Source organism: Babylonia areolata, chromosome 18 (assembly GCF_041734735.1).
Source record: "Babylonia areolata isolate BAREFJ2019XMU chromosome 18, ASM4173473v1, whole genome shotgun sequence".
In the NCBI taxonomy this organism is placed as follows: Eukaryota; Metazoa; Mollusca; class Gastropoda; order Neogastropoda; family Buccinidae; genus Babylonia; species Babylonia areolata.
The window spans coordinates 13,679,539-13,692,623 of record NC_134893.1 but is presented as its reverse complement, the minus strand read 5'-3'; the positions used below and the strand labels follow the sequence as shown (position 1 = coordinate 13,692,623).

Sequence of the window (13,085 nt, the reverse complement as noted above, 5' to 3'; positions counted from 1 at the left end):
CTCCCCCTCAAAACAAACAAAACTGATTTATGAAGAAGACAGGATTCTGTTAGGGGGAAAGAAAAAAAAATTCTGAAATTTAGGAGACTGGTTTTTAGTGAAGATTACTGAAGGCATTTGTTTATAGAAGGAGGCAGAAAAGAAAGACTGACCTCTCAAGTTGACAGATCACGGTCTTATTAAGATGACAGATCACTGACTTATAAAGTTGGCAGATCAATGACTTGCAAAGGTGACAGAATTTTGACTAATAAAGATGACATACCACTGCCTTAATAAAGATGACATACCACTGCCTTAATAAAGATGACATACCACTGCCTTGATAAAGATGACAGAACACTGACTTAGCAAAGTTGACAGAACACTAACTTAACAAAGATGACAGAACAAGAACACTGACTGAACAAAGTTGACAGAACAAGAACACTGACTCAACAAAGCTGACAGAACACTGACTTAACAAAGATGACAGAACAAAAACACTGACTCAACAAAGTAGACAGAACACTGACTTAACAAAGATGGCAGAACAAAAACACTGACAGAACAAGAATACTGACTGAACAAAGATGACAGAACAAGAACACTGACTGAACAAAGTTGACAGAACACTGACTTAACAAAGATGACAGAACAAAAACACTGACTGAACAAAGATGATAGAACACTGACTTAACAAAGTTGACAGAACACTGAATTAACAAAGATGGCAGAACAAAAACACTGACTCAACAAAGTTGACAGAACACTGACTTAACAAAGTTGACAGAACACTGAATTAACAAAGATGGCAGAACAAAAACACTGACTGAACAAAGATGATAGAACAGAACACTGACTCAACAAAGTTGACAGAACACTGACTTGACAAAGATGGCAGAACAAAAACACTGACTGAACAAAGATGACAGAACAAAAACACTGACTGAACAAAGATGACAGAACAAGGACACTGACTGAACAAAGATGGCAGAACAAGGACACTGACTTAACAAAGATGACAGAACAAGGACACTGACTGAACAAAGATGACAGAACAAAAACACTGACTGAACAAAGATGACAGAACAAGGACACTGACTGAACAAAGATGGCAGAACAAGGACACTGACTTAACAAAGATGACAGAACAAAAACACTGACTGAACAAAGATGACAGAACAAGGACACTGACTGAACAAAGATGGCAGAACAAGGACACTGACTTAACAAAGATGACAGAACAAGGACACTGACTTAACAAAGTTGACATAGCACTGACTTAACAAAGATGAGAGAGCACTGACTCATAAAGGTGACTTGATGCCCAGTGTGTGCCAGTTCGCCCCGGTCACAGTCAGAGCGGTGCCCCAGTCCCTCCTTTGCCATGGAGTCCATCAGTGAGGTGGACCTGAAGGCTAGGACCCTGCCCGCCATCCCCTCCTCTGGCATGAGTGCCTCTGAATTCATGGGCATGGGCAAGACGGATCGTATGTTTGGGGGGCAGGGTGTGTGTGTGTGTGGGGGGGGGGGGGGGGTGGGGGGGGGGCTGGGGGGGGAATAGAGATTTTGTGTGTGTGTGTGTGTGTGCGTCTGTGTGTCTCTGTGTGTGTGTGTTTTCTTTGGTGTCTTGCTATGTGTGTGTGTTGTATGTGTGTGTTGTTGTTGTTGTTGCTGTCGTGGTGGTAGTGGTGGTGGTGGTGGTGGTGGTGTGTGTGTGTGTGTGTGTGTGTGTGTGTGTGTGTGTGTGTGTGTGTGTGATGTTGTGTTGTGTTGTGTTGGTTTAAACAGTATTTTATTGTGTTGGTGTGTTGTAATGTTTGTGAGTGTGTGTTGTGCTGGTGTGTTTGTGTGTGTGTGTATGTGTGTGCACGCGCATGTGTGTGTGTGTGTGTGTGTGTGTGTGAGTGTGTGTGTGTGTGTATGTGTGTGTGTATGTGTGTTGTGTATATGTATGTGTATGTGTGTGTATGGTATTGGTGAGTTGGAATGTATGTGTGTTTGTGTTACTTTGGTGTGTGTGTGTGTGTGTGTGTGTGTGTGTGCTTCTTGTGGTTGGTGGTGGTGGTGGTGGTTGTTGTGGTGGTGCTGGTGGTGATATGTGTTTGTGTGTATGCTTGTGTGTGTGTGTGGGTATGTGTGTGTGTGTGTGGGGGGGGGTTGTTGCTGTTGGTGGTGGTGGTGGTGGTGGTGGTGTGTGCATGCGTGTGTGTGTGTGTGCATGTGTGCGCGCATGCATGTGTGCATGCATGCGTGCGTGTGTGCATATGTGTGTGTGTATGCTCTTGTATGTGTATGCATGTACTATGCCTTTATGTGTCTGTGTATGCATTTGCATGTGTATTTGTGTGCATGGGTAGGCATATGTGTACACTCACCTGTGTGTGTGTGTGTGTGTGTGTAGCTTTCCGGCCGGCGCTGTCCAAGGGAGCCCTGGGGTCACGCAGTCAGGACGAGCTGATCGAGCTCCACGAGATGGTGAAGAATAAGGAAATAAACCTGAACGAGGCCCGCATGCTCTTCAACGCCTGGCATGAGCGCTACGGCAAGAAACAGACCAGCAGCTTCAAAGAGAGACAGGTCTGTGAAGCGTCTGTGGTTCTCGGCCGCTGATGATTCAAACACTACAGTCTCACCCTTCTGTCACTGTGGAAGTTGACTGACAAGTTTGTTGTGTGTCACTTGCAGTGACGGGCACCATAGCCGAGTGGTTAAAGCGTTGGACTTTCGATCTGAGGGTCCCGGGTTCGAATCACGGTGACGGCGCCTGGTAGGTAAAGGGTGGAGATTTTTACGATCTCCCAGGTCAACATATGTGCAGACCTGCCAGTGCCTGAACCCCCTTCGTGTGTATACGCAAGCATAAGATCAAATACGCACGTTAAAGATCCTGTAATCCTTGTCAGCGTTCGGTGGGTTATGGAAACAAGAACATACCCAGCATGCACACCCCCAAAAGCAGAGTATGGTTGCCTACATGGCGGGGTAAAAACGGTCATACACGTAAAAAGCCCACTCGCGTATATACGAGTGAACGTGGGAGTTGAAGCCCACGAACGCAGAAGAAGAAGAAGAAGAAGTCCCTTGCAGTGTTAGTGGTCCTGAATCTTTGCAGAATGATAGGTTCCTTGTCAGTGCTGGGCTGGTTCTACTCCACTGATGCAGTGCAGTGTCACTCTTTGATCAGTGTTACCTCCACGCAGTTGATTCTACATCCTTGGTTGCTAAGCACAGTGGTTGTGTACTTCATCATATCAGTTAAATCTTACAGTGATAGGCCTGTGGTTCATTGTGTTCCACGTCATTTTTCTTTTTCTGCTTCTTGTTCTTTTTCTTCTTGTTCTTGTTCTCCTTCTGTTTATGGGCTGCAACTCCCATGTTTATTCATATGTATACAAGTGGGTTTTTACATGTATGGCTGTTCTTACCCCCACCATGTTGGCAGCCACACTCCCATTTCAGGGGTTTGCATGTGGGTATGTTCTTGTTTCCATCTCCCCCTAAACGCAGACATGGATAACTGGATCTTAAATGTGCATGTTTAAAACTCTCTCCATACGAACGGCGAAAGAGACGACGTTAACAGCGTTTCACCCCAGTTACCATCATCAAAATATTTCAAGCGGAAGGCTCTTATACTGAAGAGGTGAATGTTGACAAAGAATACCACAATTCTGACGATGGAAGCTAAAGGTTGGGTCATTCAGACACCCACTGGACATCCGAGGGGTCTGTGTAGAAGAGAAGAGAGGACTGGCCGTACTGAGTGAGTTAAACTTATGTGTGCATAAACACATGAAGGGGATTCCGGTGCTTGCAGGCCTGCACACTTGTTGACCTGGAAGGTTGGAAAAAACATCTCCACCTTTAACCCAGCAGGTGCTGCGGTCAGCATTTGAACCCAAGAACTTAAGATTGAAAGTCTAATGACTGATTGTTGTGCCCATCGTGTGGCTAAGTATGTGCATTACTGGGTCGTGACACACTGATGCAATGCTGTGCAAAAAGAGACAGATTGTGATATTCAGTGTGTGTGTGTGTGTGTGTGTGTGTGTGTGTGTGTGTGTGTGTGTGTGTGCATATGTGGGTGTATGTATGTGTATGTGCATGTGTGTGTGGGTGAGTGTGTGTATGCATGTGTATGTGTGTGTGTGTGTGTGTGTGTGTGTGTGTGTGCGCATGCATGTGTGTGCATGTGTTCATGTGTGTGTGTGTCTGCGTGTGTGCGTGTATGTGTGTGTGTGTGTATTATTATTATTGTTATTTTATTTTTTTACTTTATTTATTCATTTTCATTAAAAAAATATATATATATTTTTTTTTTAATTTTATTTTATTTTATTTCATTTTTATTATTTTAAAAATTTTACTTATGTATATATATATTTTTTTTCTCAAGGCCTGATTAAGCGTGTTGGGTTACGCTGCTGGTCAGGCATCTGCTTGGCAGATGTGGTGTAGCGTATATGGATTTGACGCCTCCTTGAGCTACTGATACTGATACTGATACTTACAGAAAGAACTGGACCAGATCAAGGCGGAGTACCAGAAGGTGCGGGAGGCTCTGAATAAGAAAGGCAGCAAGTCGTCCAAAAGCATCTTCGCTCGCATGGGGCTGGGAGGGCGACAGGCCAACCCCACCATCAAACTGAACATCACAGTAAGATACCAGGTTCACACCTACTTCATATCTACTTCATATTTTTGGGTACTTCATATCTTCTTCACATCTACTTCATATTAAAATTGGGTACTTCGTATCTTCTTCACATCTACTTCATATTAAAATTGGGTACTTCATATCTTCTTCACATCTACTTCATATTAAAATTGGGTACTTCATATCTACTTCATATTTCATAGTGGCTTTATATCCACTTCACATCTACTTCATATCTACTTTACATCTACTTACTGTGATATGAGGTTCAACTGTGCCTATATAAGTATGTCATGTTTATCCCATCATTTAACTTGATATGAAAAGAAATGGATCATATTATCCCACAACCAGACATGCCATAAGTATCCATAGCATAGCATAGCATAGCATAGCATAGCATAGCATAGCACACCATACCATACCATACCATACCATACCATACCATACCATACCATTCTGCTTGATATAACAGTAACTAGGTGATATGTCTCCCACCTTTAAACTTCACATCGGTCATGAACATCCCGCCATCAGCTCTGATCATCACAGGAAGGGGAATAAAGGGGCATGTGTCAGGAGTGTGGCAGAGTGGGAAATACAGAGGTATGGGGCATGTGTCAGGAATCAGTAGTGTGGTGAATAAAGAGGCATGGGGCATGTGTCAGGAATCAGTAGTGTGGTGAATAAAGAGGTACGGGGCATGTGTCAGGAATCAGTAGTGTGGTGAATAAAGAGGTATGGGGCATGTGTCAGGAATCAGTAGTGTGGTGAATAAAGAGGTATGGGGCATGTGTCGGGAATCAGTAGTGTGGTGAATAAACAGATATGGGGCATGTGTCAGGAATCAGTAGTGTGGTGAATAAACAGATGTGGGGCATGTGTCAGGAGTGAAGTAGTGTAGGGAGTAAAGGGGCATGTGTCAGGAGTGCTGTAGTGTGGGGAGTAAAGGGGCATGTGTCAGGAGTGCGGTAGTGTGGGGAGTAAAGGGGTATGTGTCAGGAGTGAAGTAGTGTGAGGAGCAAAGGGGTATGTGTCAGGAGCGCAGTAGTATGAGGAGCAAAGGGGTATGTGTCAGGAGTGCAGTAGTGTGAGGAGCAAAGGGGTATGTGTCAGGAGCGCAGTAGTGTAGGGAGTAAAGGGGTATGTGTCAGGAGCGCAGTAGTGTGGGGAGTAAAGGGGTATGTGTCAGGAGCGCAGTAGTGTAGGGAGTAAAGGGGTATGTGTCAGGAGCGCAGTAGTGTGGGGAGTAAAGGGGTATGTGTCAGGAGCGCAGTAGTGTAGGGAGTAAAGGGGCATGCATCAGAAGTGCAGTAGTGTGAGGAGTAAACGGGTATGTGTCAGGAGTGCAGTAGTATAGGGAGTAAAGGGGTATGTGTCAGGAGTGCAGTAGTGTGGGGAGTAAAGGGGCATGTGTCAGGAGTGCTGTAGTGTGGGGAGTAAAGGGGTATGTGTCAGGAGTGCTGTAGTGTGGGGAGTAAAGGGGTATGTGTCAGGAGTGCTGTAGTGTAGGGAGTAAAGGGGCATGTGTCAGGAGTGCTGTAGTGTGGGGAGTAAAGGGGTATGTGTCAGGAGTGCTGTAGTGTGGGGAGTAAAGGGGTATGTGTCAGGAGTGCAGTAGTGTGAGGAGTAAACGGGTATGTGTCAGGAGTGCAGTAGTGTAGGGAGTAAAGGGGCATGTGTCAGAAGTGCAGTAGTGTGAGGAGTAAACGGGTATGTGTCAGGAGTGCAGTAGTGTAGGGAGTAAAGGGGTATGTGTCAGGAGTGCAGTAGTGTAGGGTGTAAAGGGGCATGTGTCAGGAGTAAAGTAGTCTAGGGAGTAAAGGGGTATGTGTCAGGAGTGCAGTAGTGTGGGGAGTAAAGGGGCATGTGTCAGGAGTGCAGTAGTGTGAGGAGTAAAGGGGCATGTGTCAGGAGTGCAGTAGTGTGGGGAGTAAAGGGGCATGTGTCAGGAGTGCAGTAGTGTGGGGAGTAAAGGGGTATGTGTGAGGAGTGCAGTAGTGTGGGGAGTAAAGGGGTATGTGTGAGGAGTGCAGTAGTATAGGGAGTAAAGGGGCATGTGTCAGGAGTGCAGTAGTGTGGGGAGTAAAGGGGCATGTGTCAGGAGTGCAGTAGTGTGGGGAGTAAAGGGGCATGTGTCAGGAGTGCAGTAGTGTAGGGAGTAAAGGGGTATGTGTCAGGAGTGCAGTAGTGTAGGGAGTAAAGGGGTATGTGTCAGGAGTGCAGCAGTGCAGGAAATAAAGAGGCGTGAGACGTTTCAGGAGTGCAGCAGTGCAGGAAATAAAGAGGTGTGAGGCGTTTCAGGAGTGAAGTAGTGCAGGAAATAAAGAGGCGTGAGACGTTTCAGGAGTGCAGCAGTGCAGGAAATAAAGAGGTGTGAGGCGTTTCAGGAGTGAAGTAGTGCAGGAAATAAAGAGGCGTGAGGTGTTTCAGGAGTGCAGCAGTGCAGGAAATAAAGAGGCGTGAGACGTTTCAGGAGTGCAGCAGTGCAGGAAATAAAGAGGCGTGAGGTGTTTCAGGAGTGCAGTAGTGCAGGAAATAAAGAGGCGTGAGACGTTTCAGGAGTGCAGCAGTGCAGGAAATAAAGAGGCGTGAGACGTTTCAGGAGTGCAGTAGTGCAGGAAATAAAGACGCGTGAGGTGTTTCAGGAACCTGTGGTGCAGCGAGAGGGGAAGAAGAAGGGGACAAAGGTGTACACCAAGTCAGCGTCCACCAGTCAGCTCTTCCTGTCCTGCTCTGACCGCACCAGCACCGCCAGTGAGTCCTGCCACCCTGCACCGTGTGTCTGTCTGTCTGTGTCAGCGCTGCTGCCTGTGGCACAACATGTTGACCTGCACCGTGTGTCTGTCTGTCTGTGTCAGTGCTGCTGCCTGTGGCACAACATGTTGACAAGACAGAGTGATACCATCACTGTTAACCGTTATTCTGTGTTCCTGTGCTGCAACTGCTGTGTTCACTTGTAAAATCAAGTAGTGGGCTTTTACATGCCCCACCATATGTAGGCAGCCACATACCGACTGAACGCTGACATGAAGGGGATATTCAATCTGCAAGTGTGATCTTCTGCTTGCGTAAACATGTGCAGGGGGTTCAGGTACTTGCACATCTGCACATCTGTTGAACAGGGAGATCCACCCTTAACCCCCCCGGCTCCATGACCTGGATTCAGATCCAAAAAGTGAAGTGCTGAATCCACTGTTATGTGCTGTTATGCCCATCAAGAATGAAAATCAAAGCACGGTAATGGTTGCATCATGAGTCAGCCATTCAAAACAAGGTGGGAAGAGTAAGATGTTGTGGGCACTAAACCGTGCACATGGTGAAAAAAAAAAATCTAGAATAGTATAGACGGTCATGAATCCATCAATAAAGCTGAGTCCCAGTTTTCAAGCAGGCATCAAAGCCATGACTGATCCTCGTAGATATAGCTGTATCTGCTGGGGAAGAAAAGGGGAATCCTTTAAAGAATGACACGAGAATAACCTCTCCCACAACTTGCAGTGTTCATGTCAAGTCTGTTCAGCTCTCATTATGTATTGTTGTAAATTTGATGGGTGCAATAGCTGGGTGGTTAAAACATTGGACTTTCAATCTGAAGGTGCCGGAATCAATCGCCTGACAGGTGACGGACAGGCGGTGGACAGACCCTATTTCTAGATCAGTGGGTGGTCTCACAGTTTCATTTACGTGATTTAACCTTTAAAGCGCGCAATGGCTGAGTGGTTAAAGCGTTGGACCTTCAATCTGAGGATCCCGGGTTCGAATCTCAGTAACGGCGCCTGGTGGGTAAAGAGTGAAGATTTTCCCAATCTCCCAAGTCAACATATGTGCAGACCTGCTTGTGCCTGAACCCTCTTCATGTGTATTTGCAAGCAGAAGATCAAATAGGCATGTTAAAGATCCTGTAATCCATGTCAGCGTTCGGTGGGTTATGGAAACATGAACATACCCAGCATGCATACCCCAAAAATGGAGTATGGCTACCTATATGGCAGGGTAAAAACGGTCATGCACGTGAAAGCCCATTCATGTACATTCGAGTGAAAGTGGGAGCAGAAGTTGTAAATTTGTTAAGCTTATTCATGTGTCATTTTACCAGCTGAGTTGTGGTCATGTTTTGTTCTAATTGTTACTCTCTGTCCATGTTACATTCTATCTGTTGAGCTCTGTTCAGTATTACTCTATATATGTCACATTCTGTTGATGTATGTATCTGTTATGCTTTGTTCATAAGCCATTGTATCAGTCTATCTATCTATCTATCTGTCTGTCTATCTATCTATCTGTGTTTGGCTCTGTTTATACCCTTAAGATCTGTTAATGTATTATCTGTCTGTTATGCTCTGTTGATAAATCACTGTTTGTTTTGCTGTGTTCCTGTACCATTCTGTATCTGTCTGTGTCTGTTTTATGTGTAGGTCAGGCAGCTGCTGTTTTTGCTTTTTTTGTTTTTAAAGCGATGTGGTGTCATGTGTCTGGATCAGTCCGCTTGCTTTGAAACCTTGTTGTAACTGATAGTGAAACTGTGTTATTGTGTGCCTGTGTGTTGTTCCTAAACTCCTTGTGACTGAAAGTGAAACTGTGTGCCTGTGTGTTGTCCCTAAACTCCTTGTAACTGATAGTGAAACTGTGTTATTGTGTGCCTGTGTGTTGTTCCTAAACTCCTTGTGACTGAAAGTGAAACTGTGTGCCTGTGTGTTGTTCCTAAACTCCTTGTGACTGAAAGTGAAACTGTGTGGCTGTGTGTTGTCCCTAAACTCCTTGTGACTGAAAGTGAAACTGTGTGGTTGTGTGTTGTTCCTAAACTCCTTGTGACTGAAAGTGAAACTGTGTGGCTGTGTGTTGTTCCTAAACTCCTTGTGACTGAAAGTGAAACTGTGTGGTTGTGTGTTGTTCCTAAACTCCTTGTGACTGAAAGTGAAACTGTGTGGCTGTGTGTTGTTCCTAAACTCCTTGTGACTGAAAGTGAAACTGTGTGGCTGTGTGTTGTTCCTAAACTCCTTGTGACTGAAAGTGAAACTGTGTGGTTGTGTGTTGTTCCTAAACTCCTTGTGACTGAAAGTGAAACTGTGTGGCTGTGTGTTGTTCCTAAACTCCTTGTGACTGAAAGTGAAACTGTGTGGCTGTGTGTTGTTCCTAAACTCCTTGTGACTGAAAGTGAAACTGTGTGGCTGTGTGTTGTTCCTAAACTCCTTGTGACTGAAAGTGAAACTGTGTGGCTGTGTGTTGTTCCTAAACTCCTTGTGACTGAAAGTGAAACTGTGTGGCTGTGTGTTGTTCCTAAACTCCTTGTGACTGAAAGTGAAACTGTGTGGCTGTGTGTTGTTCCTAAACTCCTTGTGACTGAAAGTGAAACTGTGTGGCTGTGTGTTGTTCCTAAACTCCTTGTGACTGAAAGTGAAACTGTGTGGCTGTGTGTTGTTCCTAAACTCCTTGTGACTGAAAGTGAAACTGTGTGGCTGTGTGTTGTTCCTAAACTCCTTGTGACTGAAAGTGAAACTGTGTGCCTGTGTGTTGTTCCTAAACTCCTTGTAAGTGAAAGTGAAACTGTGTGCCTGTGTGTTGTTCCTAAACTCCTTGTGACTGAAAGTGAAACTGTGTGCCTGTGTGTTGTTCCTAAACTCCTTGTGACTGAAAGTGAAACTGTGTGCCTGTGTGTTGTTCCTAAACTCCTTGTGACTGAAAGTGAAACTGTGTGGCTGTGTGTTGTTCCTAAACTCCTTGTGACTGAAAGTGAAACTGTGTGCCTGTGTGTTGTTCCTAAACTCCTTGTAAGTGATAGTGAAACTGTGTGCCTGTGTGTATGTTCCTAAACTGCTCGCAAGTGAAAGTAAAACTGTGTGCCTTTGTGTATGTTCCTAAACTGCTCGCAAGTGAAAGTAAAACTGTGTGGCTGTGTGCCTGTGTGTATGTTCCTAAACTCCTCGCAAGTGAAAGTGAAACTGTGTGGCTGTGTGTATGTTCCTAAACTCCTCGCAAGTGAAAGTGTGGCTGTGTGCCTTTGTGTATGTTCCTAAACTCCTCGCAAGTGAAAGTGAAACTGTGTGGCTGTGTGCCTGTGTGCTAAGAGCGGGCCAGACTAAGAGGGGCGTCTTTTCACTGTTAGCCGTGCGAAATTTGGCCAAACAGAGCAAACCATAGGCCTAGTTTGCATCAGTTTGACATGGTAAGTATATGTAAACACCAAACATGGAGTATAATACAAACTCCTCCTCTGTGTGGCTGTGTGCCTGTGTGTATGTTCCTAAACTGCTTGTAAGTGAAAGTGAAACTGTGTGCCTGTGTGCAGGTTCCAGCAGCTCCTCTCGGGACAGTGGCTGGAGCATGGGGTCACGTGACAGTCAGTGAAAGTGAAACTGTGTGCCTGTGTGCAGGTTCCAGCAGCTCCTCTCGGGACAGTGGCTGGAGCATGGGGTCACGTGACAGTCAGTGAAAGTGAAACTGTGTGCCTGTGTGCAGGTTCCAGCAGCTCCTCTCGGGACAGTGGCTGGAGCATGGGGTCACGTGACAGTCAGATGTCCAGCGCCTACGAGGGTGACAGTGAGGTCAGTGGGGTGTCGCCTGTGTCATGTCAGAGACGGTGGACCTTTCCCCTGTTCTCTGAGGGTTCACCAATGTATAGGCAGTGTATAAAAATCCAGAGGTGTTTTTAAAAAAAATTTTTATGTCTTTCTCCCTTCCTGCATGTGTTTTTTTTATTTGTTATTTTTGTCATTGGTGATTATGACATATGTTTTTAGTTGGTTTGAAATGCATCTAGCCAGGTTGGTATGTGTAGGATAGGCTAGCTGTGAGATCTGTGTCGGAGTGCACGTGTTTGCCCTGCCCCCATCCTCCGTGAAGATATATGTTGTGTGTTGTTTGTGTGTCAATGTATTTGTGGGTGAGTGTGTTTGTGTAAGTCCATGTGTGAGTGAGAAGGTCATTGGAGTAGAGAGGAGTGATTAGAATTTTTTTTCTTTCTTAAAAACCCCCGTAAATCACATGCTTAAAAAGGCATGATGATAATGATACCCGTTGTGATTATAAGCAGTTGATAGAAAGTATTGTTTGAAATGCTGAACTGAAAGATCCCACAACACAGACATGAATAATGCTGACTGTTATCATACAGGACACAGTGACAACACACCACTGTTATGGTAAAGGACACAGTGACAACACACCACTGACAACACACCACTGTTATGGTAAAGGACACAGTGACAACACACCACTGTTATGGTACAGGACACAGTGACAACACACCACTGTTATGGTACAGGACACAGTGACAACACACCACTGTTATGGTAAAGAACACAGTGGCAACACACCACTGTTATGGTACAGGACACAGTGACAACACACCACTCTTATGGTACAGGACACAGTGACAACACACCACTGTTATGGTACAGGACACAGTGACAACACACCACTGTTATGGTACAGGACACAGTGACAACACACCACTGGTTTGGTAAAGGACACAGTGACAACACACCACTGTTATGGTACAGGACACAGTGACAACACACCACTGTTATGGTAAAGAACACAGTGAGAACACACCACTGTTATGGTAAAGAACACAGTGGCAACACACCACTGTTATGGTAAAGAACACAGTGGCAACACACCACTGTTATGGTAAAGAACACAATGGCAACACACCACTGTTATGGTAAAGGACACAGTGGCAACACACCACTGTTATGGTACAGGACACAGTGACAACACACCACTGGTATGGTAAAGAACACAATGGCAACACACCACTGTTATGGTAAAGGACACAGTGGCAACACACCACTGTTATGGTAAAGGACACATGACAACACATCACTCTTATGGTACAGGACACAGTGACAACACACCACTGTTATGGTACAGGACACAGTGACAACACACCAGTGTTATGGTACAGGACACAGTGACAACACACCACTGTTATGGTACAGAACACAGTGACAACACACCACTGTTATGGTAAAGAACACAGTCACAACACACCACTCTTATGGTAAAGAACACAGTGACAACACACCGCTGTTATCATACAGGACACAGTGACAACACACCACTGTTATGGTAAAGGACACAGTGGCAACACACCACTGTTATGGTACAGGGCACAGTGACAACACACCACTGTTATGGTACAGGACACAGTGACAACACACCAGTGTTATGGTAAAGGATACAGTGACAACACACCACTGTTATAGTAAAGAACATAGTGACAACACACCACTGTTATGGTAAAGAACACTGTGACAACACACCACTGTTACGGTAAAGGACACAGTGACAACACACCACTGTTATGGTACAGGACACAGTGACAACACACCACTGTTATGGTAAAGAACACAGTGACAACACACCACTGTTATGGTAAAGGACACAGTGACAACACACCACTGTTATGGTACAGGACACAGTGACAACACACCACTGA

General features: G+C 45.2%; 1 protein-coding gene across 6 annotated transcripts in view; it reads left to right on the top strand.

Annotated features, from left to right (window-relative positions):
• Positions 1-13,085, top strand: part of LOC143292482 (uncharacterized) — a 50,937-nt gene that overhangs the window by 23,903 nt on the left and 13,949 nt on the right. For 5 of the 6 annotated variants that reach the window (XR_013056652.1, XM_076602809.1, XM_076602810.1 and 2 more), the window contains exons 8-12: positions 1,314-1,472; positions 2,387-2,562; positions 4,499-4,642; positions 7,291-7,399; positions 11,102-11,187. Coding sequence is in view for 5 of the 6 variants with exons in the window: in XM_076602809.1 (XP_076458924.1) it covers positions 1,314-1,472; positions 2,387-2,562; positions 4,499-4,642; positions 7,291-7,399; positions 11,102-11,187 (674 nt within the window). In the remaining variant the exon portion in view is untranslated. Of the gene's footprint in view, positions 1-1,313; positions 1,473-2,386; positions 2,563-4,498; positions 4,643-7,290; positions 7,400-10,931; positions 11,034-11,101; positions 11,188-13,085 lie in introns of those variants that run through there. The other variant, XM_076602812.1, reaches the window with a different exon arrangement.